The 27370-nt window shown below is 44.3% G+C and overlaps 1 protein-coding gene across 10 annotated transcripts in view; it reads right to left on the reverse strand.

Annotated features, from left to right (window-relative positions):
• The window catches only part of LOC115582983 (glutamate receptor-interacting protein 2-like), a 295747-nt gene that overhangs the window by 85574 nt on the left and 182803 nt on the right, over nucleotides 1-27370 (reverse strand). For 2 of the 10 annotated variants that reach the window (XM_030419296.1, XM_030419295.1), the window contains exon 1: nucleotides 10026-10203. The exons of the other annotated variants lie outside the window; for them this stretch is intronic. In XM_030419296.1, coding sequence (XP_030275156.1) covers nucleotides 10026-10071 — 46 coding nt within the window. In that variant the 5' untranslated portion in view covers nucleotides 10072-10203. Of the gene's footprint in view, nucleotides 1-10025; nucleotides 10204-27370 lie in introns of those variants that run through there. 10 annotated transcript variants of the gene reach the window in all.

Here is a 27370-nt window from a genome sequence, read left to right on the forward strand (position 1 = left end):
CTCCTCCCTCTCTCTATCTCATGTCCTGAAGGCATTCTTGCCTCTTTTAACCTTTCTGTCATCTCTCAAGTCCTTCCTCCTCTCCGCCTGTCACCTGCTGTTCCACCTGTCTTTCCCGTCTTCTTACCCCTTCACTTCTATTTCACGCACTCTCTCGCATGTCCTGGCTGTTTTTTTTTTTTTTTTCTCTGTTTTCTCTTTGTGTCTTTTCACCCACCCGTCTTTCTCGCTCCTGCTCTCGTCGTCTGTACTTTTTTGCCATCCATCGTTCTCTTGGCTCGCTCTCCATCGGCATCGCAGCGGCGACCAAACAAACAGCTCTGCCGATTTGCATAAGAAATAAACGCGGCTTCTGTTGTTTGTTCCTCGAGGACGACCTGAAGCCACCGAGTTAAGCTTCGAGTGTCCTACCGCGGCTCGCTCCTGACAGATGGGCGGCATGTTCAAGCGGGGGGAAGCGTCTCGAGTGCCTGCAGTCGTCTCCTTCAATCAGAAGTTGGGTCACAATACGACGGAAGTGGAATTTGAGCGATCCTGTTATTTCAAACTTTGAAGGATACTCGAATACGCGATCAACCTCAGTGTCCTTCCTCTGAATTGGTGACGAGCTGCGTTTGAACTAATCGTCAATGATTTATACGTGTGGTTTGAATAAAACATAATATGTTTAGCAACCGCCAAACAATAATCTTTTGGCGATGTTATTTACAGACGAGTTGTTCATTTGAAGACACCGACCTTCCAAAAAACAGCAGCTAGAAAATACAAGATTTAAAAACCAAAGTTGAGTTCAGCATGTTTTATTCTCTGTGCTCTCAGTTTGGATGTGAGTGCATGTTGACGGCGCTTGACTCCGTGTTTGATCGACAGATTCTACGCCTGGTGGAGCCACTTCTTTTAATAATCGCCACGGTCTCATATACGAGTCATTTACTCGTGGGAACAATGAAGAACGTAAGATTCCGTCCATTAAAAGCTCTCTTTTCACTGTCTACTGTTGTCTTTTACTTCTCGTTTTTAATGCGCCTGTTATTTCTCGTCTTTCCCCTCCGTGTGTGAGGATCGAACTCACTCACCGGCTCACGTCACAGAGATTTGATTGAGTTTGCTTGGCTTCTAGTGACGTAAAGACCGGAAGGGTTGCGCCGGCTGCAACAGAAAAGCTCAGCCGAAATGTAACAACTCTCAATCGTTTATCTGTTCGAGGTCTTGGTCAGGAAAGGAGGGCGATCAGGGCTGAACCTGGATCGCAGCCGGCCTATCAGTCAACTCAACGGGTTGGATGGAGAGATGGCGGTTTGACTGATCTCTGAACAGCGAGCAGAGAAACTCATCTCCTTTTGTTTTTGCTATCAAACATTCTCTCCTGCATGTTTAAACAGCTCTAGATGTTTTATAGTTTCATCCTTCATGTTGAGGAGCAAACACGCTCATCCGAAGTTCTGGTCCGTCGCAATAAACTTCATTTTTATATCATTTCTGTGGCCATTTTTTGTGTGTGAAGCTGGGAGAAACAACCAACACAGGCTAGTCATAGGCAACCGGGCCAAGTGCTTACCATGTGTGCTAGCCAATTGAAGCTGCACACAGAGGTAGTTAGCTGTTGGCAAAAATTGACTGTCGGGGATAAAACTGATGGACGGCAGAGAAGAGAATTATGCTGCTGGAGTAGATCTTCTCTCATCATCATTAAGCTTCATTATAACCAGCGAGATGACCACAACCAAACCTGCTGACTGACAGAAACGCACCTTTTTCAAAGCTCCCCCTCAGGTTTCTAATGACTGTCACCTGCCACACCTGGACTGTGAGCTCCGGCTCCCTCGGCAAGCCCGTTTGCAGCTGCGAGCAACGTATCGCACAGCAGGTGAGCGCTCGGCGTGATGGGGGTGGGGGGGGGTTTACATCCCTCCTGTTGCGAGGCAACAACTGAGTCAACAACAACTTTGCAGCACTTTTCGGCTACAAAGACACAACAAAGGGTACACGGCTGTTGAAATAAAATAAAAAGGAAAAGTGGAAAGTTTCTTTGTTTTTTTCGGATGAAAAAAGATGAGAGCTGTTTTGAAGTGGTGAGCCGGTCTGACTCTGGAGTGAAGATAACACGCAGCCTTCAGCTTGTTTAGAGAAAATAAAAAAAAAACACTGCATCCTTCCTGCCTGCCGGACGGGACAGGTTGTGCCGGTGCACCTATATTTTATTCAGCAGCAAGTGAATCACACGATGTTCTCTTTCTACATGTTTTGTCTCAAAGCTTCGCGATTTTGCAGGCAGAACGTGTCAGAGCGAGTTTGAATCCGACTTTGAGATTCAATAATCCATATTTCTTTAATGGGATTCGCAGATTTTGCTGAATATAATTCACCATCCTCCGTCGCCTCTACACCTCGATCGCCCCTGCAGGAGTCGTCACCACCTGTCTGTTAATCCTCCTCTTTCTTTACCTCCGCCACGTCTTCTCTCAACCCACCAGGTTCCCTTCCTCCTCGGTGTCAGAGCGATTCCTCAGCCGGTAATTCAGTTCCTCTCCCCCCTCCTCCCCCGGTCCCTCACCTCTCGCTCTCCCTCCCTTTCTTTGTGAATTTACCTTCATCTTTGCCTCCCACTCGTCTTTTTGTTCCTCTGACTTATTAATTTATCTCCGTCTCGCTCTCGCAATCCCTCACCCTCATCCTGTTGATCTCACTCTTTCCTCACCCTCCACTTTCTCGCAGGAAAAAAACAAACAGCCCTGGTTGTTTGTTCTCTAGCTACCTTGTTCTCTTGTTCTTTGAATTTCATGATTATTCATTGACTTTCCGGATATCAAATATACCACTTTACACTATGTTGGTGCTCAATCAAATGTTATGAGTCAGTATTCAAGAGAAATGTCCAAATTCTCTGATTTCAGCGTCTTAAGATATGAAACTTTTCTGCTTTCCTTCACTCTTCTCTGACAGTTAAAGGGGCACTTTGTAGTTTTGGAGAAGAAATTCAGACTCAGAATTTCAATATTTGCAATATCAATGTGGTAATAATGCAAATTCCACTTACTTAACTGAATAAACAAGCTGTTCTCAGAGGAAAATAAGGTCCCAGGAACCCTGATTGAGGCTAGATAGGTGGCAGGGTCCGCCACAGTATGAAGCTTGTGTTGTCCTTTAAAGGGATATTCCGGTGTAAATTTAATCCATGGTCTAACACACCGTGAAACTGTGTCAGACTCCCTCTCGAGAGATCAAGTTAGCAGACCGCTAATTCTCGACAACAATACACTGCAGTAAATGGATCCAAATATAAACCGCCACTAAAAAGCCACAAATAATGCTCAGAACAGCACCAAACTTCAGCAACAGTACAAATAGGGTCTCAGCACATAGTCCGGGGCATCTAACCTCCGCTAGCTTAGCTGGATTTCTACTGAAAAGCTGACTAAATTTACCACTCTTCTGCAGCAGCTTCCTGTTGACGGGAAGTCCCGACGAGTCGATTACCGAGTGCAGTAGAGTTCCGCGGCTCATGGGTGAAAATGTATGATTATGACTCCATGGAAAAGCAATCAAAGTTCATATGTGTCTTACCTGCCAGTTTATAACAGTTATTATCGAGAGCGGACAGGGAAAAGAACGGAATTGAGCATTTCTAACCGCACTCGGTAATCGTCACGTCGGGACTTCCCCGACCCGGAAGCTGATGGAGGAGAGTTGAACTCTGTTTTTAGCTTCCCAATAGAAATCCAGCTAAGCTAGCGGAGGTTAGATGCCCCGGACTATGTGCTGAGACCCTATTTGTACTGTTGCTGAAGTTTGGTGCTGTTCTGAGCATTATTTGTGGCTTTTTGGTGGCGGTTTATAATTGGATCCATTTACTGCAGTGTATTGTTGTCGTGCGGTCGTTTCTGAGGTTGATAAAACTCCGTAAATTAGCGGTTTGCTAACTTGATCTCTCGAGAGGGAGTCTAACACAGTTTCACAGTGATTTTGACCATGGATTAAACTTACACCGGAATATCCCTTTAAGGTTTGGTTTGTTTCTTTGACGAAAACGAAGGAAGTTTGTCAGTGAAGATCTTTCTCTTCTGATTCAGAAAGTGCACCTTTAAGTAAAATATCTTTCAGTTGAGGACAAAACATGACGTTTTTCATCATGATTGGACATTTTTTGGACCGCGACCTGATTCATTAATCTGGGAAAAAAGGTGGAGTGAGAAGACTTCCTGTGAGAGTTCACATCCGGACTCCTGCGTGAGACTATAATGACATATTTGCCGTTTAGCTAGAAGAGCAACTTCTTGCCGTCTTCCCTCACCTCTTCCCGTCCATCATCCCCCTTCCTGCCTTTTTTCTGTCGTGTCACACCATCTCTTTCTCTTTTTTTTCAAGTCTCTGTTGACTCTTTCCATTTCTGCACTCGTCTCTCCCCTCCCTGCCTCGTTCGCTTCCTCTTTTCTTCCATCTTTCCCCGTATCTCGCCACATTTATCTTTTCCCTGACTCAATTTCTGCCTCGGTGTATCAGTCTCACTTACCCTCCTCTCCTCATTTCCCTCTCTCTCTCTTTCTTTTCCCTCCCCCCCGTCTCTCGGCTGGAGGTATAAATAGGACTCCTAATAAAGTGCTAATTAATCTCTGGTGACAAAATCAAAGAAAGCACATCTGCATCGCTGAGAGGAGCGACGGAGGGAGAGAGAGGGGGAGGAAAGGAAAAGAGGGGTAGACAGGAAGAGAGAGAAAGAGAGGGGGGAAGACGGGGAAAGAAAAATGCAGAGAGGTAGAATGTTAAAAAATGATGCAGCGAAAGACGCGGCGGCAGATTCAGGCCGCGGCGCTGTTAGGATTTTAACTTTACCGTCTCTTAAACTGCGCGGCATCCATCACAGTCAGCACAGGGAGAAAATTACATAATTGGAGAATCTGAGAAGAAGATGGTGATTCAGGAACAGAAGTAGGTTATGTGATGGAGGGGTACAGTTAGTAAAAATGCGAGGGGAAGGATTTGGAGAGGCATCACTTTTGGGTAAGAGGACAAAGAGACGCAGATAAACGGCAAGGGGAAGCCGTAATGGCAGTCGTTCAGAGGCCGTGATGGACGGGAGACGAGTCTGAGACGCTTCAGAGGGATTTATGTACGTCTCACGTCTCAGCTCAGCTCCCACTTCAGGACGTCGGACGCTCGGCTCAGTCGTCAATCAACTCGTCTCCGCTGCTGAATTATTGAACGAGCTCTTGTCGAGGAGACGAGTCGACCGCAAAGTGCTCGAAGTCGCTCGTAAGCATCATGCTAAACTTTTTAAACAATCTCTTTTACGTGACGTGAAGCTCAGCGGAGGCAGGCCTTCGTCATCTGACTCCCCTCTCTGACCACGTCTTCGTAATCAGCTGACTTTGCCTTGTTTTTTTTCTCTCTCGTCATTTAACCAAGTTTTTGCCACAAAACCACGGCCCAATCACGTCGCTGGAGTCAAACTCTAATCTGCTCCCCAGCTGTCTTTTCAGCGCAAATCACGCGACCCCTCGTCCTCCCCCGTTCGCCTCCGGTCCCTCATATCCAGTCATCGGGTTAAAGCTCGGCTAAATCAAATCCTCCTTCTCATCAGATCTGCGGCGTTCCCGTCATGCATCACCACCAACCAAGTGTCAAAAAAGTTTCCAGGTCCCCCACCACCTCCTCGAACAGTGAGCGCCAACGTCCTGATGGAGTCCAAACACAGAAAAAACATTTTGTCACTTCACCTGGATGAAGTGTGTTCGTGTGAAGTGCAGCACTGCCTTCAGTTTGACCACAGCACGGTTTTGGCGAAAGTTTTTTCTCCTGAATTGTTTTGTAAAATACTCCCAGAGGGAATGTATGTAATTCTACGACTCTGATGCAATTTCATACAATGTCAGGGAGTTTTCTTCCTCCTCTGAGTAGCTCACATTAAAAAACACTGAACCACAGAGTTGGAAAAGCAGATTAAAATCATCTTTCAGACTCTGCCTGTGGCTGGTATTTTGCAGGACCTTGGTGTATCAACACTTGTTGCAATGAAAATACAAAATAACGCAAAGCTGCCAGCATCTCAGTCAGATCTTTGCAGCCTTCGACAGTTTCCAGCTCGTTGTTTTGTTCCGACACGCTGGAAGATTAAAGTCTTCAAGCTCACTTGGACCCCTCGGTGTGAAGCTACGCTCACATGCTAACACGAGCCGATACACAAGATACAACACTTCCTACATTCAACACAATGGGTTGCAGATTTTGTCAAGTGTTTATGGATCAAACCAGAATTTTAAAAACACACGAGTGAACCTTCAAGAGGAGGTGATGGAGGATTTCCTGGACGTGAGATAACTTTAAAACTACGGTCCACTTTCTTCTAAACTTCTGTTTAGCAGTACAAAACATCAATTCCGCCTGCGTGAACAAAAGCAGCCGTACTCTGTTTTTTATTACAAATAGCTTCGCAAAACACCATGAAGCTATTATGTTATATTTTAACAAATGAGGAGAGGTTTTTTTTTTTTATGTCCTCGAGTAACTGAGACATTAATTCTGAGCGTCGTCCCTCTGGAACCTGCAGATCCTCCGCGAGAGGCGAGCGAGGAGGCGGCGCCGCGGCGACCGCCTCCCCAGCGGACGGGGCGGCTAATCTGCAGAATATCCATCAGCTGGAGAGCCGGAGAGAGACGCCGCTTTCAAAGCCACCATTGGTTCGTTATTCCCGGAGGTTTCGGGTGTGTAATAGGTTTGATGTGACTTCACAGGCGAAACCTGCAGGTCCTGGAATTATTAAGCTTCAGAGAGACTTTGATTCGCTGGGAAAAAAAAATAAAATAAAAAATCAGAGTCAATGTTGTAGCCCTGCAGCGGTACAGAGAGCTGCAGCCTGGACTGATGGAAGCTTTCTGCAGGACGACTAGGAGGACTCAGAGCGAACAAAGGAGCAGCTCTCACTCGGTGACACCAGGTGAAAGCAGGTTCAAGTCGTTCGTGTCGGCAGGAGATCAACGCTGACGCGACGCAGAACAAGAGACCGAACAGCCGACCTGCTGCTCGCACTGCTGACCTCTGACCTCTCTGCTGGGAGAGGGAATACAACAGATTTATATCTGTGACATCGCAGTGCATATGTCTGTTTAAACAACAGATGGTTGAGTTTTTTTTTCTCTTTAATTGGGAACAGGTGCTGCAACCTGCTGTAGGTTTATATTTCGTTTGTGATGTACGTTTTTTTTTTCCTCGGGATGAGAGAGGAAGGATGAAAAAGGGCTCCTGAGCTCAGATCCATTCATCAGTTCCTTTGATCCCGGCTCCAGCGGGCGCTCATCCCGACTTTTTAAAATCTAATTTCTCGTTAAACTTTTAATAATATAGCAGGAAGAAGATACAACATCAAAAAAAAGGTCATTTGGTCTTAATGATGCGTGCCGGTGTGCCATTTTAAAAAAGATTAAATCCGCTTTTGCAGCTTACGTCAGAAACAGTTTGACTCTAACAGGAAAACTGTAACGTTTCGGTGGAAAATCATGATTTATTGCTGCTTTCTGTGATTATCTTTTTCTCCTCTGTCATCGTGTGTCTCCTTGTCTGTTTGACGACTCATCCGTTCACCTCTAAGTCCCTCACAGTTCCAGTCAGACACACTTTTGACTTTCACTGCGAGACAGCTGCACAGCCTCCGTATTCAACGTTCGTCCTCATTTGTGTCTAATGACACCTAAAGGGGGAGTACTGTGGGAAGGATGCACAGGGCATTTCTGTGTGTTCAGACCTCCAGCTCATCTAGTTTCACCATGTTAATGAATCACAGTGTCCACGCTCACAGAGTTTAAGGCCTGTATGTCTGCAGAGGTTTAGGGTTGACCCACTGTTCCACCGTCACGTCCATGACGGCTCTCCTGCAGACATTTTCAGCCCTTTCTGACCGCTTTCCTTAAAGGAAATTACCCAAAGTTCATAGCTTTGTTACAGTAAACACAGGGTTACCATGGGTTACCAGGGGACTCCTGAAAACATTACAAAAGATGCGGATTTTTGATCAACTTATCAGGTGACGTTAGCTAAGTCGCTAAAGGTTTGAGGCCTCCGGGGGGACGTGAGGATCGGCCGACATCATGACGAAGTTTCTACAAAGTCTACACAGGGAGAATGTTTCTGGGGTTTGTGTTCGATGCAGAACTTATTGTTCTTATTGTTGTTGGACTTTCTGTTTTTAAATTCCGGTTTTTCTGAGGTTTGGTTCGGTTAAGGTGACACAAAGACGTGGTTAGGTTAATGGAAAGAAAGCTAACTTCTCTTTCTTGAGTCACAAAGCTTTGACAAAGCTCTACAGAAACAGGATTTGTCAGATGCAGTGTCGGTCCTGGAGCAACATGTATTCTATTGCTCCAGTAGAAACCCCAACTCGGTGGTATGAGATCCGACCCGGACCTCTTCGCCTCAGGCAGTAGATTTAAGCTCCTCGTCCTGTCATGGTCTTTTTTAAAGTCATTTTTTTTTGGCCTTTTATGGCTTTACTGATAGATTATCTGAAGAGGTGACAGGAAACAGGATGAGAGATGAACCCGGGTCTGATGCAGCGAGGACAAAGCCTCTGTACATGGGACGCCCGCTTCACCGACTGAACTAAACGGCGCCCCAAAATGTCACGATGAAGATGCAGATTCAGATCCTGTGGAAGTTTCCTGCTGCAGCCCGAGCGACCCCGCCGCAGCAAACTGTCACATCTGTGCCCTCAGCTGTCGGAAGTTACTCGGATGCTCCAGCTGGTTAGATGCGTCACATTTAGATCTGGTTTCACAAACATCTCCACAGTATTAACTGCGGATACGACAGTGATTTATCCCCCTGCACTCCGGCTCGCTCCTCCTCTGGTGGGATTCAGACTGTGTTTATCATGATGTCGCTCCCAGGGCGGGCTGCAGTGCGCCCTGACAGGCCGATAGGCGGCGTTTTGTCCCCGTTTGCCTCCCTCTCCACTGCGTCTCCAGGCTTCACTTCAAAGCCACACATCCCCAAATTCATAAATAAATCAGCAGAAGAGGAAAGAAGAGGAAAAAAAAACCAAAAAACTGCACAGCTCGTCTCCTGCAAACACCAGGCAGAGCCGAGGCGACGCATGCGCAGAGGAGCATGAAGCGAGAGGCTTTGAGAAGGAATGAAAACCAGAAATAATGTAGAGAAGTGAAAAAGAAAAGAAAGAGAGGGGTTTTATTTAGCGCGCAAAGCGCAAACCACGTGTCTCTTTTATAGGGAAATTCAAAACACAATCGCACAAAGAACTTTAAAACTCATTAAACCGGATTATAACCTTATCAAAACTCACTTTTTATGAGCTGGGTACGACTTGAATGTGCAACAATCACACAGTTCTGAACAAAAGCGGAACATCGCATCCTTAATTAGTTTAATTAACTCCACAAACGTCCGCGCACCTCGCGGTGAGTCACGAGGATCAGACAGAAATCGCTGCAAAAATAGCCAAAGAGCCAAAAGAAACACGACTGAGGAGAGAATTTAGCACATCAGTGGGCTGATGTTCATGTAATCGATACTTAAAAGTGAAAACGCGACGGGACTGATCACAGTGAACACGATCGACGCGCGCAAATTCGTCAACCACATCAGGAGGGAGACGCTGGAAACGTGCGCAAGAGAGAGCGGCGGTGAAGCAACACGCGCAACAATGAAGCGCTTGTATGAATATTCTTGAAGTGATAAGTGATCGATGAGTGTGATCAGGAGGAGGTGGTGACCGGTAACACTCCTCCGTGTACAGTAGCGTCTCCTCTGACACACATCCAGCGCTGATCCGGATACTGTACACCACTGCAACCCGAGACACACGCGTCTGATGAGAAAGAGAGCTGGCGAAGAAGAATCAAGACACACAAGAGATCGACCAATCAATCAATCAATCAATCAATCAACCAGGCAGTGATCGATGCCAGCGGCAGGCGCGCAGAGGGAAAGTCAGCGGTGAAAGAAGTGATGAGATGGATGATGAAGACAGACAGACAGAGAGAGAGAGAGAGAGAGACGTGTCTTTGTCTTCGTCTCACCTTTGAGCAGAAGCCTTCTCTTCAATATCGCCTGAAGAAAAAGCATCTTCCCCTCACAACAGTTCCAGACCGGATGGATGAGCGTCTCCTCATGGAAGAGCGGAGGAGGAGGAGGAGGAGGAAGAACTTCTGCCTGCCTGCCTGCACCTCTCTCTCTCTCTTCTCTCTTCTCTCTCTCTCTTTTACTCTCTCAGGGACAACACCCCCTTCCTCTCCTCCTCACCCCTCCTCCCCTCCCCTCCCTCTCCTCCTCCTCCTCCCTGTTGACACCAGCTGAATTGGAGGCAGCGCGCGTGTTGGTGCGTTTTGGATGAAAACAAAGAAGAAGAAGAAGAAGAAGAAGAAGAAGCGGCTCGTCTCTGTAATGGTCTGTAATCAGGTTGTGCTCTCAGCCTGATGCAGTCTGAGCTTTCTGCTCTGACGGAGCTGATTTCCCTGTTTTCACATGTTCTCCTCCTCATTTCCTTTATGCACTAATTTAATTACAGCATTCTCTCCCTCTCTCCCTCCCTCCCTCCCTCTCTCCATCCCTCTCTACTGATTATGCAAAAAAAAAAAAAGAAATTGTAGCTCAAAGCCTTCGGGACTTTTGATGCCCTAGTTTTTTTTTCCTCTTCAGAGTCTATGTCTAGTGTGTGTGTGTGTGTGTGTGTCTAGTGTGTGTGTGTGTGTCTTGTGTGTAAGGGCAAAGTGTAGCCAAAAGATGAAAGCTTCCAAAGCTGAAAACCCACCAGATCATGACTTATTCCCCGGCTTCCCCCCGCCGCTCGGGTTGATCATAAGGTGACCCGTGTCGCTTGAAGTGACTTTAAACACATTTTCTCTCTCTCTCTCCACACACACACACACACACACACACACACACACACACATTCATCCAAAAGTTGCGTCGAACATAAAAGAAACAGAAAGTCATTCAATGATTTTTTTTATTCTGAATTTGATGCAAACAAGTTCAGACAGGAGCAACAAAAGACTGTGGAGGTGGAGCTGATTGTCGTCTAGGAAACCTGAAGGTCGCTGGTTTGAGTCCTCCTAGCTGCATGTCGAAGTTGGGGGTCATCTATCTTATGCATTTAATCATAAACGTACTTACTTTACATAACAAATGATAGGAAACAAACTCCCTGGAGGGAAGGTCCAGTGTGTAACCCCTCCAACTCTCTTTTTTTTCACTTTTTATACTATTGCACTCGAGGGGCATTTCAAGAAAGTGACACTCAAAAGCATAGTGCCATTGAGCAGCCTGCTGGATTTGACACTCAGTTGCTGTGTCTCAATTCAGGGATCGCATCCTTCAGAGGAGCATTTGAAGGCCAATTACGTCACAATGCCACGCGAAGGCTGTCCCAATTCAAAGGCTCCTCCTTTTCTCTCTTTTTGGAGGATGCACCGCCACTATCCTTCGTGGCCTCGCATATCTCAAGATTCTTTGTGCCCGAAAAAGAAGAAAGAAAGAGAGAAAATGGTGACATCGCGTGGTGTAGATCGTCACTTTCGTGGGCCTGGGCAGCAGAAATCGTGACGTAAGGGTAAAACATCTGGTGATGCAACCAGGAAATGCTCCAAAAGCTAGACCGTTCCATTAAACAACGGCTGACGAGGTTAACGAGGTCTCTCCGAAGGACTCGCCTTCGAAGACCACAAAGGCCGAGTCCTTCAGAGGATGCACACCCTGAACTGAGACACAGCAAATGAGTGAGAACAGACTGAGATGGGAGGCGGTACGGGAGAGTCTCCCAGCATGCACATGAGCAAAAAGCTAGCCAACACTTTTTAAAATCAATTTGCATGCCCTTGGAAAATCTGCAAGTTTGCACCTCCAAAGAATTTACCAAGTCGGCCTGTTACCACCATATTTAAGCTGAACAGGACAAAAAAAAAAAAACAACCTCACTCTGCCAATTAAAGTCACCTGCAGTGTTACACAGCGCAGCGCGGTGTGGATGTCGGATTACAAAACACTGATTACAAGCTGCAGCTTTAATCTGAAGGTGTGTTTACGATCACATGAACCGTGAAGGAGAAAACGCAACACCTCTAACACACACGGCCTGCAGGATTAAGACGGGGGATACAAGCCCCTCATTGTTCAGCCGTTCTGGATGTTAACACCCCCCAAAAGTCACTGAAAGCTCCGAGTCAGCGAGTTTAACCTCTGAGTCAGGACTTCGTTTAATATCCCGGAGAGCCGGAGTGGAAGCCGCGCCGATATAATGACAAATTACTCTTAAAGTGCACCACGCTGGTCTTACGTGTTCACGCTTCGGGGCAGGTTGTTGTGGATTTTTGGTTACTTTAAAGGAGCATTACGTAGGTTCGGGGAAGAAGTGTTGATCAGAAGAGAAATATCTGCACTGACTGATCATGTGAAACTGCTAAATAAAAGGAAACAAGCTCTCTTTGTTGTCATGACTGAAGAAACAAAGGACAACACAATTACATCCTGTTTCAATTTGTTTATACGTGGCGGACCCTGCCACCTTCCTAGCATCGAACAGTGTTCTGGGAACCTTATGTACCTCTGAGAACTGCTTTGATTATTACCTCAGTTAATATTGTACATAATTGAATTGCGAGTTTGAAATTCTTCTCCAAAAAAACGACATAATGCCCCTTTAAAAAGAGAGCGAGAGAGCGAGAGAGTATTCTGGTATACTAACATAACAACGACAATGGATATAACAATCCAAATAGAATTTCATTTGGAGTATACTGCTGTCCTAACATGCAAAAACAACACTTTTACACGAAGATGCGTTCAATCTCAGACTTTCCTTCTTTTGTGCAACAGTGCTAACCATTTAGCAACAATCCTCTGGTGCATCAGGCTAAAACATGTGCAGAAAAACACTTCAGACGACCAAGACTTTTGAACAAACACTACAAATATCAGGAAATGTGCTAATCCACTCACTCTACATGAAAAAAGCCGCTTTGTTAGCAGTTTGTCGGCTCAGTAGATGAGACAGAAAACACAGACGGAGCTTAAAACTGAACTTCAGCACCACGGACAGCGACCGCTAACCCCGTCTGTTCAAACACCACACAGGCTGAAGTGTAAGTATCCCAACATGCACTGGGCACACTTGCAGAGGGCAAGGTGACACCCCGGACAGCTTCCCACTGCATCACATGGTTAACCAGACGGGCTAAACCCTCGTGTACAGACGCAAAAAAAAAAGACTCCTGCTGAGTCCACAACGGCTTAGAAGTGTGCCACTGCACCATCAGCAAGTGCTTAAAGGCTCTGCTGTGAACTTCAAGGGACTTCAATGTAGATTTTTTTTTTTTTTACACAGTCTGCAACCCTGCACACTTAATTGCCCATAATGTAGGAGAACAGGCAGAGATCTCTAACACTGCAAGCAAAAAAAAAATCTATCCTGCTGGTGTTTTTTGTTGCTTACATCACAGTCAACATGGTAGTTTAAATCTTTAGACAGCTTTGTTTATTAAAAAAAAAATCAAAATCCCAATCTGTGTTCATCAAATAAACCTCTAAACACCTTGAAGATTTATTTATTACACGCTGAAACTCGAAAAATCGAATTTCGGCTGGGCTACACCTCCAAGGATTCATTATTCAAATCGATTAAATCAGGTTCAGCTTCAACCTTTACTTTAAACATTACGGTTTTTTGTTATCTAAATGCTTTTATTATGAAGCAGTAACAATCAGAAAATGTTGGATCTTGATGATGGACCCCTCCTCAACCTATAAGCTCCCACACATTATATACTCAGTCATGTATTTACTTTTGTTTGCTGAGCATCTCCACACTGATTTAAACTCTTAAGATCTGGATTTACTCATTTTAAAACCAGTTTGCTGAACTCTTATTGCTACTTATCGTCGATGAAACGACTTTGGTTGGTCTAACCCAGTTAAACTTCTGCTGTCACTCGTCCCCGATGGATTTGTAGGTCATCACAAGGTCGAAACTTATCTAGAGACAAACTCTGGAACTTGTTTGCAGGGCGACGTCTCCCCGGCAAGAGGAACAAACCGTCTCTATCCACGGACCTGTGCGTCACCTACTGATTGGTGGAAACAGCGAACAGACTTTTTATTTTTATTTTTCATCCTCCGAGCTGTCAAACCAGTGAAGGCTGCACCCGTCAGACGTGTTAAATTATAAAGCAAGACATCGGCAGAAACAAGCAAATGTTTTCTGTCAACATCGCCTCGGCAACATTAAGGATAAAGAAATAAATATACATCAGCGGGCTTCTGCGGAGCCGCTGCTGCAACCCAGCTACAAGAACTGTCACCGGGAGAAGTTTCACAAGTTTGTGTCTCGGGAAAGAAACCTTTTTATCTCCTCATGTGTCAACAGTGAAGTATCTGAGGTGAGGAGAACCCGACGTATAAAAGCGTTTTGATTAGAGTTCCACCGCGGCGCAGCAGGGAGACACCGAGAGATGACGGATCGCGGGGGTTAAAAAAGTGAGACGTTCTAACAGCGTTTGTCTGCGGCTGCTAACGGTTTAACATTGCAGATACGCCACATTTTACAGATACTTAATAACATAATCCTGTTTTTCACAGATGTTATGTGCGGCATTCAACGTACCACGATCACTGCTTTCTAAATTATCGGTGAAAATTAAATCACGGGCGCGTGCAAACGCCCCGCGGGTCGGCTCAGCCGTGAAGAACAAAACGTGGAAATGAAACGAGGGGGAGAGTGTAGTTTCTGGGCTTTCCTCCTCCAATGAGTCGGCGTGTAGTTTGATGATAAAAGAATTCTGCGGAGGCAAGGCTGGGTGGAATGATAGAGAAATCTTTATTGAAACAGAATCTGGAGCCCTGCGTCCGGATCAGAAGCGGCCGCGTTCTGATATCATCAAATCTATGGAAAAAGCAATGCCAAAATGCTTCGCCCTCTGCCCTATCAGAACTCCTATCGGTTTCGATCTTAGGAGATCTACCAAGTGCCACCCTCTCGTTCTTCCTGTCACGGCCCTTTTAGAGTCCCTTCTCAAGTACACCCACTTCTTCTGATTGGTCCCCTTGCCAAATTATCCAATAGACTAAAAGAGGAGTTTGACCTGAGTTAGGCATCTCCCACCATTTGGCATGCAGGTCAAACTTAGCTAAGCACTTTATCGTCTGTTAACCTTCGACCCCTCACAGATGGAAGCCAACCCCTGGACCTTCACTCACAATGAAAATCAACTAGTCATGATTGAATCCAAACTAAGTAGATCAGTCATGATTGAATCTAACCTAAGTAGATCAGAATGTGTTGCCCTCCAGATACCCCAAGAGAATTCAATCTTCACACCAGAAGGGGAACAGAAGAACAGAAACAAAAAGTGGCTTAGTGCTGAAATAGTGCAGAGGAAAGTTAAAGTCAGCCCAGCAACACGTTTTTCTGATTCAACAACTTCTCTCTCAGGCTTTTTACCCGCCAGGACTTAATCATTATCTAATTATCATGTGTCTGAAGACGATGTGCCGTGTTCACACAGTCCTGCCCCGCAGAGGGAGTGAATATTAACACTGTCCACCACAAAATCTGTGTTTTCACAAGGTTTTTTTTACAGAATCCTGGGAGACCCCGGGTTGTATTGTGTTCTGCCGGCGGTTCTGTTCATCACGTTCCTACTGCGACACACTTTTCTCCCGAAACACGAGAGCAGATGATGATTTCGGCGATGAGCTCGTAGACGAGGGAAACTCTCAGAGGAACGTTTAGAGGCCGCAGGAACGATCCGAAGCTGTAGACGCGGTTCTGTCAGGTGTACTGACGCCATATTTATAATTTTCAAGCATCTTGATTATGTCTGCTTAGTTTTCATCAATCTGTTGTTGTTTAAACTTTCCATCATGTACGTTTTGTGGCTTCCTCTCCTCTCCTGACAGATCTCTTATCTTTTCCTCATCTCGATTTTATCTGTGCATAAAAAAGAAAGAAAAAGTAGAATAACTAAAGAATAAAAATACAGTAAAATACCTCCTAATGTGTCCGGTGGCTGTTCAGACTGTGGAAAGAAGTGTCGACCCCTCTATCGACCCAATATTCTGTCTTTTTTCCATTTCTTTCTCTTTTTAATATTAAATATTCTGAAATTGTCCTTGATGGACTCGACCAAACAAGATTTTTTTTTGTGCTTTATTTCATTTAAATATCTCCCTCTGCTGCTCCTCTACACTTACACACTTCTTATTATCCATTTTCTTGTTATTATTATTATTTTTTTTATCTCTCTGAGGGGCTTCCTGACCTCCCTGAAACTTCTCTTATTCGTTCATTATGTGGATTTTTATGCAGTCTTCCATGTGTAAAAATCAAATCAAATCAAATACCAGGGGGTGCGTTCATGATGGGTTACAGGTTGTTAATCACACAAACTACCCAATAATATGTGTCTTTTTTCACTTCTTTTATTCCCTTTTCTCTTATTTTTGTATGTATTTCTTTTCTTTTTTTTTAATTCAAATAACTCCTCCTGCTGTTACTCTTCACTTGGAGACAAACTCGGACACTTGGTCGCATCAGTTTCAATTCATACTCAACTCTTATTTCTTTTTATTTACTCAGTGCTTATTTCGTAATATACCAACATCATCGTCTCGGTCTCTCAAACTAAAATGGGAAAAAAAAAAGAAATACTGTTTCTGATCATTTAACTACAAGAAGACTCTAAATGGTCGGCTTTAAAATAAAGCTTTCGCTAAAGTCCAGTTTGATCTTTTCCACTTAAACATGAAACAAAGTTATCAAGATCCTCTTAGAAGCTTTCAGAGAGTTTAACAGCGTCTCAGTGTTTGTTTGTTTTCAGGCGCTGGAGCTCAGACGTCATCACCTGAGCTGAGCGAGGGTCTCTGACAGCTGTAACGACGGGTCGTCTTACGGGACGGAGATCAGTTCCTCCGTCTCCGTCTCAGGATGGCGTCTGCTCTCTGATGTGAGCGTCCTGCTGATGATTTTGAACCCTTCCCTTTAAATCCTGCATCCTTTTACACAACACTTTTTATCACGTGACCAAAGATACACAATCTTCATTTTGACGTTTGCATTATTTTGTGAAGGTTTTTCCTCCTCACATCTCGGTTTTTAATGCCACGAGCAGATAAGCAGCTCTTAAACCGACCGCAGAGATGAATCTGCTCCTCCCTGACACTGAACCATTATGAGCCTCACAGTGTTCCAGTGTGTTGCGGGGATGTTACATTAGGTTACATTAGACTGAACTGTGCAGATGTTCCCGTTGTTCGGTCCACCTCATTTCGCGCGAGCACATTTGTGACTGGCAGTCAAAATGTGAAAATAGAAAGAATCCATCACTTATTCATCCTGGATGATGCAGTCAGTTAGTCGACGGTTCGCCCCGAGCACACTCTGTTGTTTTATTCAACTCCGCTGTCTAAGTTCCCTCAACTCTTTTCAATTAATGCCGATGGATTTTTTCAAAAGGGAATCCTAACTCGCGGACGGCCGCGGAGGCGTCGTCGCCACGAGAAGTGTCGAGAAAAGTTTCCACCATCTGAGGGGAGAAAAAGGTCTTTTCATCTTCCCCCGTGTCAACACTGAAGCATCTGAGGCGAGCGGTCCCCCGAGAGACAGGATGAGGAAGTCTGCCGGCTCTGAGCCCCGCTGTGACTCTTCATCTCTCATCTGCTGGAAGAAGAGCGTGACCTCAAACTGCACGCTTAAGAATTGGTAGTTTGATGTTTTCCCTCTCTCTCTCTCTCTCTCTCTCACTCTCTCACACTGAGAGACTGGCATCGTGTTGGACGTAACTTGGATCTTTCTGTGAATCACTGAGGTCTTACTCCTTCACATGTGTGTGAACATGCTCCATAAAACATGAATGCTTTCGATAAAAGTGGGATCGACCCAAATATGACATCAGCAAAAAGTTTTTTTTATACAGCGCGCAATGTCCTGACAACTGCTGAGTCTCAATTCAGGGTCTGCATCCTTCGAAGGACCCGGCCTTTGCGGTCTTTGAAGGCGAGTCCTTCAGAGAGACCTTGTTAACCTCGTCAGCCGTTGTTAAATGGGACGGTCTAGTCTTTGGAGCATTTCCTGGTTGCGTCACCAGATGTTTTTACCCTTGCGTCACGATTTCTGCCGCCCAGGCCCGCGACAGTGACGATCTACACCACGTGATGCCGCCATTTTCTCTCTTTCTTTCTTCTTTTTCAGGCACGCAAAGAATCTTGGGATATGTGAGGCCACGAAGGATAGGAGAGGGAAAAGAATGCTGCATTTGTGGGGCGAATTTGGAGGAAGCTTCAAATTGGAACAGCCTTCGCACGGCATTGTGACGTAATTGGCCTTCAAATGCTCCTCCGAAGGATGCAGACCTGAATTGAGACACATCAACCATTTCAAGACACTCACAGAAACATAAATAAAAATCTAATTCTTGCTTGTGTCTTTTGGGATTCCTGAATATTATATGTTCCCAAAAAGATTTTCAACTCATGGACAGCATTCATTCATCCGCAGAGTGAGGCAGTGTTGCAGCTACGACACCGAGACAAGATCAAGATTTTAAGAGGTTGAGAGCAAGTCAAGACCACAGGCGGGAGTTAAGACAATGACCAGACCATGCCGGTCCCAGTACACATGACAACATCCACAAGTGGAAATAGATTTTTCTGCAAGCGTAAGGTTTCCTGCATGACTCTTGTCCTCCAATAAAAAAACATCATGAAGTACAGAATGTCGTTCAACAGCTGTGGTCTTGAAATAAAATCCAGCGTCCTGTTTTTCTTGAGACCGAGACCGATCTGGAGTACTAAAACACTAAAGTGAGGAAGTACTGGTGAGTGAAACTAGTGAAAACTTACAAAAGATAGAACAAATAGCCAGGAAGTACTCATCGCTGCGTGGGAAAACAGCCACCCTGCCTTTGTGGAATTATCAATCTCCTTTTATTCAAACATCACAGATGTGAAGCAGTAAAGTGCAATGAAATAACTGGTGTCACATACTAAATTATCTTTGATAAATCCCGGCGTCCCAGTCTCGTTTGTCTAATCGTCACAGCTCTTTATAAGCATCTGAAATTGTATAAAGGGAAAATAGATAACTCCAAGAAATCTTCAGTTGATTCGTCCCATTTGCATATATGTCCGACACAGAAATCATAATTTAAGTAAACATCAAACTTCAACGTGTTCAAGAAGCATTTTCATTTCATCTTCAATGATTCATTCCTCTCGTTGGTCGGACAGCTGTGTTAAAACACACGTCCGCTGTTTCACCTCGTTAAAATCGGCTTTCATCAGCAGCATTCAGGCTGGCAGCGAGCAGAACGTCACAGACGGGCCTTAAACTGTTTCGGCTGCTGGAGCGCTCGCATCAAAGTCATTAACGTTCGCCGTCCTCCGCTGTCGTCCTCGCGCTCGTCACCGCCGTCAGGACAGCCGATCGAAAAGAAAAACACACCGGCATCCCGCTGACTTAGAGTGAAACTCTCACCAAAATGCAACCTAGGCATTTTTTGTGAATGTACCCGAGTCAAACCTTAGTGTAAAAGCATAATTACGACAAAAGAGGCACTTTTAAGATTTAATGTATTTTCGTTTTCGGGTGAAAATCATTTTCAATGGGAGTGCTACGGGCACTTTTACGATAGCATCAAAATCTCTATTTTTAAAACACTAAGAAGGTTAGACACAACATGAAACTTTGCTCGTAGCATCACCAGGGTCTCTACTCATGAACACGAGCATTGAGAACATTGTTTGTGTACACAGAGTTTACTAAAAAGAAGGTTTTTGAACAACTCACGTTAGCAGTAGCTTGTTCTGCTAGCCGCTGTCATGGCAGCCGAGAAGTATAGATCTCCGAATGTGACGTAATGCTGCTAACGTCAGTTGTTCAAAAACCTTCTTTTTAGTAAACTCTGTGTACACAAACAATGTTCTCAATGCTCGTGTTCATGTGTAGAGACCCTGGTGATACTACGAGCAAAGTTTCATGTTGTGTCGAGCCTTCTTACTGTTTTAAAAATAGAGATTTTGATGCTATCGTGAAAGTGCCCGTAGCACTCCCGTTGAAAATGAGTTTGACCCGAAAACGAAAACACGGTAAATATTAAAAGTGCCTCTTTCGTTGTAATTATGCTTTTACACGAAGTTTTGACTCGGGTACATTCACAAAAAAAGCCTAGGTTGCATTTTGGCGGGAGTTTCGCTTTAAAGTCTCAACAGCGTTAGTTGTCGTCAAAACCTCGGAGAACTCATCTTTTCATTCCTTCGATGCTGACATTTCTATTCTGGGCCATCCTACCGTTGACCCCATTCTTCATGACGTGATTCTATATGGCTGACACATCATTTTCAATATGAGATGTTTAAAAAAAGAAGCAGAAAAAACAACACTCCTCATGTTTATTTAACGCAGTCAAACATGCTTGTCTTACCCCGGGGGAATCTCACACCGGAGCGATGCGAGCGAGCCGTATGTAAATGCGAAAGGTTTGCTCAGAGTTGCAGAGACGGACAGAGCGCGCTCAGCTGACTGGAAGACAAACTGCACGGTGAGGTGGTGCAGCGTCGGTTCATCCATCACCGCTGCTTCCTCGCCCTTTGGTTTCAAACTTAAAGGAGCGTACTGCTTCCTATATGAGCGCCGAACAGACGGACTGGTTGGCGTCTGAGTGCAGATAAACTGTTGGTATTTGTGAACCGGGTCTTTCAGTTTTTACAAATCCTGCAACAAGACGTCTCCATTCATCCCCTTCATTTTAAGGCGTTTTTAGCCTTTTTCAGAGCTGCGTAAATGCTTCGGCCTTTTCTTCTCAACTTTTGCACCGACTCCTTTTTATCTTCTGATGGTGAAAAAGTGCTGAGCTCGTGCTGTCAGAGCCTCTCTGTGCCCGGTGAGCTACGCGGGGCCACAGAATGAGTCATGGCGTGATTCAGGAGAAGCGAGCAGCTGATGTGGAGGCAGTTTGTTGTTTTATTCACTTGCACAGTCGACCCATGAGAGCTCTCTCCGCGGTTTATCAGTCCATGTGTATTCTGCACAATACCGTCTGTTTTTTTATCCCCCCCCTCACGCCCTTGATAGCGTCTGGCTCTCTCTCCGTCTCATGCTCCATCTGTCCGTCTCATCACGCTCTCTCCTCCCTGTTTATCGTGATTAACTGAAATCGAATGCACCCACGGCTGGAACCACCTTTTTTTTTTTCTTCTTTTCGGGTCAGGTGAGGATGATTAGCTCCGTCCCACCTGCAGTGTCAAGCTGATTAAATCAAACGGCAGCCTCTGCTGGAGACAGCAGCCGACAGGGGCTAAGCGTTCACCACACACACACACACACACACACTTGGTGCACCGCAGCAGATACAGTCAGGGCTTTCATTTATCGGACTATCATGACCCTCTGGTGTAATCTTACTGGACAAGATGATGACACAGGTGCAGCTCAGGATGGTGTTTCTGAAGTCTGATTCAGGATGCAACAGTTGGCCCCTGATGAAATAAACCTTTAACTTCATTTACTTCACAGTACTTCCCAAAGTTCTTACTGGTTGCAGGTTGCATGTACGTTGCGCTACGGTTTTGCTCCATCGTCCGTCAAACTCCACCGGCGGCGTTTTGAGTGCAGCACTATCGGACAGCTGGGGTGGCAAGACAGAGGAGTCCCCGCGATACGTACAGAATCACGCGTGACTAAGTGTTAGATACACAACAACAAACAGACAAAAGGTCAGTGTTCCCAACCGAGGGATTAGAGGGATCAGATGTGGTGGATCAGTAACGGACCCAACACGGATCCTGCGACCCCTGCTGTAATCTCTTAACAAACTTTTTTATCAATAAAGCTCATATTCATCTCTCTGAACAGAAACATGTATGACTCAGGACTCATGAGTCATACATCAGGGGCGAATGCATAATTGTATCTAATGAAATTTGACTTTGGATTATTAGTGCAGCCGTCCATGTCGGTGGGAAGGGCTTGCTGGTTGTGTGGTTCACTGACATATTTTCTTTTCTCTTACATCCAAAGCAAATGTTTTGGACATTCTCTCTTTCTCATGTCAGACTTTGGTCAACACTAGACAACTAAAGCACCTGGTACATGTTAACATCAAGTTCCTGAAAGACTGGAACCTGGAAACCCCTGATGATGATGATGATGATGATGATGATGAGTTTTAACCCACATGAGCCAAAGTGTAGCTGGAAATCTTCTGGTTGGTCCCTTTTAAAGATTCAAAGATCTAAACTGAAAGCCAGCAACCAGGAGATACCAACGTAACACTGATGGTAATAGTATTGTAGTTGATAATGTAAACTGAGGCAGGGCGGATTCAAGTTTGTATGAACTGCTTGCGTGCAGCTGGCCTTTCCATCCTGCTGCGTGCTGTATGAGACACAATATTTCTGGCTAATAACTGCATCAAACTTAAGTCAGAAATGTGAAATTTGGCTCCATGTAAGGGAGAATCCCCAGCTTCAGACCTCCAGTGGAAGTTCAAAAGCAGCAACAACAGGCAGACAAGGCGACGAGCAGACAGCAAAGCATGCCACATTATATTTATAGATACCGCTTGTCCTATTTACTGCGCACTGACATCAGCTGCATTGACACGACTCAGAGTGTTCACGGTGTTTCAAACTCCTGGCATGTCTCTACAATCAGAGATGAGTAGAACGTCTGTGCCACAAGTTGAATGCAAAACTTCTGAGCTGGCTGAAAAACAATATCGTCTTAAAATGACATTCTTGGTGTCGTCCTGCCCTTCCTGTTCTGAGTTAACGCTTGTTAACAGGTCGTGACTCCCGGTAAGTAAACATGCAGATGTTTGGTGCCATACTGCGAATCGAATGGACACTGACGGACGGACTGAGTAATACTCGGTTCCCCTGCCTCTCCACATCAGTCCCTGAGGGGCTCTGCGGACCACATGCCGTCTCGTCAAGCCGCTACAGTAACATCAGAGGGAACGAGGCCCCGTAGCGAAGACGCTTCACGGGAGTTAATCAGCTCTAAAAGTCGGTTTGTACCTTTAACAGCAGCTCATCGTTCACCGCTTTAGTCATCCTCTCCTTCATCACACGCCTTCCTCTTTCTTTCTTTTAGACTGAATGGCAACTGCAGCTTTTTTAAATGGGTGAAATAATAAATATGTGTTGTTATTTCCCTCGTTAAGTTAGTTTAGATTGGCTGCAGAGTGAAATGAATGAGACTGAAGACGTCTACATTGGCCGCTGCAGTGAGACGAGGAGAGGATGTCTGAGTTTTAAATAAGACATGTCTTGATTTGAGATTTCCACTGACTGCCACTGTGAATAATGGATTAAAGATCTGCTGACTTAAAGGTGTGATGCTGCCGCCGCCGCCGCTGACGAGACGAGGACTCTGACTGCAGTTATGCCGAAGTGAAGCAAATCTTCTAGCGAGCCATGACAAGGACACATGAATAATTTGAATAATTTAACTTTGCTTGAGTTTTGATTTCGGTTTCGGTCTGACAGTATCTTCCTCTTCTGCTGCTGCTGCTTCCTCTTCCTATTAGTGCTTTTGTTTCAAGACAGACATTATATATTGTTCATAACTGTCACTACATCGGGAAAACAAATGATTACCTGTTCTTCTTTCATGTAATTACGAAACGATCCATTCAGGACTTGAATCTGATGCTTTTCAACAACAACGCTACAGACTATCACATAATGATAAACAAAATGGACGACTTTAAACCAGCTAAAGCTAATTTTCTCTTGTATCTCCTCTTCCTCCTCTCATTTATTCCCTTCTCTCAACATTTCCTTATTCACGTGTCCTCATTTCTTTCTTTCTTTCTTTCTTATTTTCTTTCCTTTTTTCATCTTCCTTTCCCTCCCTCTTTCCTTCGTTTCTTCTTTCCTTACTTCCTTCCTTCTTTGTTTGTTTATTTGTTTGTTTCAGTCTTAATTTCTTTCTTTCTTCCCTTCTTTCAGTCTTAATTTCCTTCCTTCCTTCTCTCTTTCTTCTTTCCTTTCCATTCTTGCTTCACTCGTTCTCTTCCTTTTCTCCTTTCCCTCTTTCCTTCCTTCTTTCTTTATTTCCTTCTTTCTTTCTTTCTTTCTTTCCTTTTTTCAGCTTTTTTCACTGGTTTCACTTTTCTTTCTTTCCTTCTTTCCTTCCTTCCTTCTTTCTTTCCTTCCTTCCTTCCTTCCTCCTTCTTTCTTCTCTTTCGTTCTTTCTCTTTCTTTCTTCTTCTTTCTTTCTTTCTTCTTTTCTTCTCTTTCGTTCTTCACTCTTTCATTCTTAATTTCTCTTCTCCTCTCTTTCTTCCTGCCTTCTTTCTTTCTTTCTTATCTTCTTTCTTCACTTCTTTCAGTCTTAATTTCCTCTTTTCTCCTCTCTTTCCTTCTTTTCCTTCCTCCTTTCTTTGCTCTGTCCTCTTTTTCCCAGATTGCAGCAGTAACACAGGCCTGTTTGTTCACATGTACAACATATACACACAGTGATATGTGCCTGCATGCTGTAAAAAGTCCTGCCACGGTTAATAAGGATCCAATAGATGCACACACACACACACACACACACACAAGCAGAATTCCTAGTGAGTTCTGCTCGACTTAATTAGGATCGTCGACACACACAGGAGAGTTATGCTTGGGTTAATGAAGCGCGCTCGGTGAGATACATGGGGCTCATTATTTTCAGCATTTATTAAAAAGAAAGGCGGGTCGCGGATTGACTTTTAGAGTTTGAAAAAAAAGTCACGTTTAGATGTGCAAAAAATCAATAATGCACAATGTTAGGTGACGATCGTTATTAGAATATAATTTGTAGCGCAAATGAGTTAGAGAGGATCTGACTGGTTCTTCCTCACCATGAGATAACCCCCGTCCCACCACACACTGTTGACATATCTGTGTTTAATGTGTTCATGTTCATGTTCAATCATTCTCATAAGTACCTGTGGTGCAAATGAAAAATGTTCCAAAATGCCTGAACAAGATACGAGCGAGATACGCATTAACATAATCAGTAAGTTATATGAAATATCAACAGATGTCAGTAAGACGACTTCAGAATCACCTGCAGACACAATTCTCCACTTTTGGTCAGCAGTGTGTTTCTGCAAACCACAAATATGTTGGAACATACACAACTTTAAGTTTCTGTAGTTTTCATTTTCAATTTTGTGTTGTTAAGGCACAAAAACCACCACACAAAGATCATGTTTGGCTTAAAAAAATACCTGTTTTGGCCGCCACGAACTTGTCAAAAATTGCCGTTTTCAGTCAGAACAGGAATATTACTTGTTCCAGAGTGTTGTTTAAATTATCCAGTGGTGTAATTGCAACACGCCTTGAAATGCAGCCTTGAACAGTGGTCACTGGCTTGGCAGTCCCCCTCCACCTTCTATCTGGTAACGCTACACTCAGCGGCTGAAAAAAATAAAGTATTGTTGTTTTTGTTCTTTCTAGTAAGTCTGTTAGAGAAACATCAATGTAAAATGTAAAATTAAATCTGACTATTCTGTCTTACCTGTTGTACTCATCAGTACTGATTCATTTGAGAGTTATTTACGGAGGAAGGAGAGAACGTGGGGGGGTTTACCGTTTGATCCGTGTGAGCGGAGCTGAGGGCAGGACTCGTGGACCACATGGGGCCGAATAATGAACCAGAACACGGGAAACACAGGGGAGGAAACAAAGGCTGTTGGAGGCTCCGTTGTTTTCCTCTCACTCGCGTAATCAGTGCCTTTACTTTTATCACCGTGTCTCTGGTGCACCGTACAAACAAACTAAACTAGAAATGTGCAGTCTAAGAAATATGAGACAGAAGTTCAGGGGAGCTGGGTAGACATTGGAAAGCTCTAGACTGGAGCGTGCCGCTGCTGAAGGGCCATTGAGCAAACCATTAAAACGAAGAAGGCTTTGCACCCACTGGTCATATATAGAGGACTTACAGCTCATTGACCATCTGGATGTGATGACTTGAGACTCATAGATGAATCTAAAATTAACTCTGAGATGTTTTTCCTTCTGTAGCAGTAATCCCTCTTCATGCATCTCAAGGTTGTGTGGTGGATTTCTGTCATGCTTTCATGCAAACAGGACACATTAATACTTAAAATGTAAAATAATATTGGGGGTGGGGGTCCTTCACTTTCTGACCGTGACATGACTTCATTTTTAGGGGTTTCCCCTAATAATTTCTTCTTTCCTTCCTTCTTTCCGGAGGTCGGTTCTTCAATTTATGACTGTGTCACAACTTCCTTTTTTCGGGGTTCCCCCAATAATTTCTTCTTTCCTTCTTTCTTTCCCTCTTTCTTTCCCAATTTCCTTCCGTCTTTCTGTTTTTCCTTCTTACTTCCCTACTTTCTTTCCCAATTTCTTTCTTTCCCTCTTTCCTTCGTACTTGTTCTTTCTTTCCTTCTTTTCCCTCTTTCCGGAGGTCAGTTCTTCACTTTCTGACTGTGTTACGACTTTCTTTTTTCGCAGTTTCCCCCCAATAATTTCTTCTTTCCCTCCTTCTTTCCATCTTTCTTTCCCTCTTTCCTTCCATCTTTCTGTTTTTCCTTCTTTCTTTCCTACTTTCTTTCTTTCTTTCCCTCTTTCCTTCCATCTTTCTGTTTTTCCTTCTTTCTTTCCTACTTTCTTTCTTTCTTTCCCTCTTTCCTTCGTACTTGTTCTTTCTTTCCTTCTTTACGGAGGTCGGTTCTTCACTTTCTGACTGTGTCACGACTTCATTTCTAGGGGTTGACCCCAATAATTTCTTCTTTCCGTCCTTGTTTCCGTCTCTCTTTCTCACTTTCCTTCCGTCTTTCTGTTTTTCCTTCTTTCTTTCCTACTTTATTTCCTACTTTCTTTCTTTCCCTCTTTCCTTCATTCTTGTTCTTTCTTTCCATCTTTCTTTCCTACTTTCTTTCCTTCTTTCTTTTTTTCTTTCTTTCTTTCTTTCCTTCTTTCTTTCTTTCTTTCCCTCTTTCCTTCGAACTTGTTCTTTCTTTCCTTCTTTCCGTCTTTCTTTCCTTCTTTTCCTTATTTCCGGAGGTCGGTTCTTCACTTTCTGACTGTGTCTCGACTTCATTTTTAGGGGTTTCCCCCAATAATTTCTTCTTATTTCATTGGAACATGAATGAAATTAAAATACAGTTTATAAGGTGAAATATTGCCCCCAAATTGTTAAAAAACATAACCAAAGATACTGCAAAGATTCATCAAAATACAGCAGAAATGGAGCTAAAATCTGCTGGGCAAACAATGTAGCAATGGCACCTCTGTAATAAAACAATGAAAACAGAAGAATATGTAAGGTAGTTGAAGACTGGTCCGTGCTCTGGTCAGGTAAACATTTTGTCTTGTATGACATTTTGTCTCTACAACCCTGATGACCTACTCAGACTTTTCCTTTATGACT

Source organism: Sparus aurata, chromosome 6 (assembly GCF_900880675.1).
Source record: "Sparus aurata chromosome 6, fSpaAur1.1, whole genome shotgun sequence".
Lineage (NCBI taxonomy): Eukaryota > Metazoa > Chordata > Actinopteri > Spariformes > Sparidae > Sparus > Sparus aurata.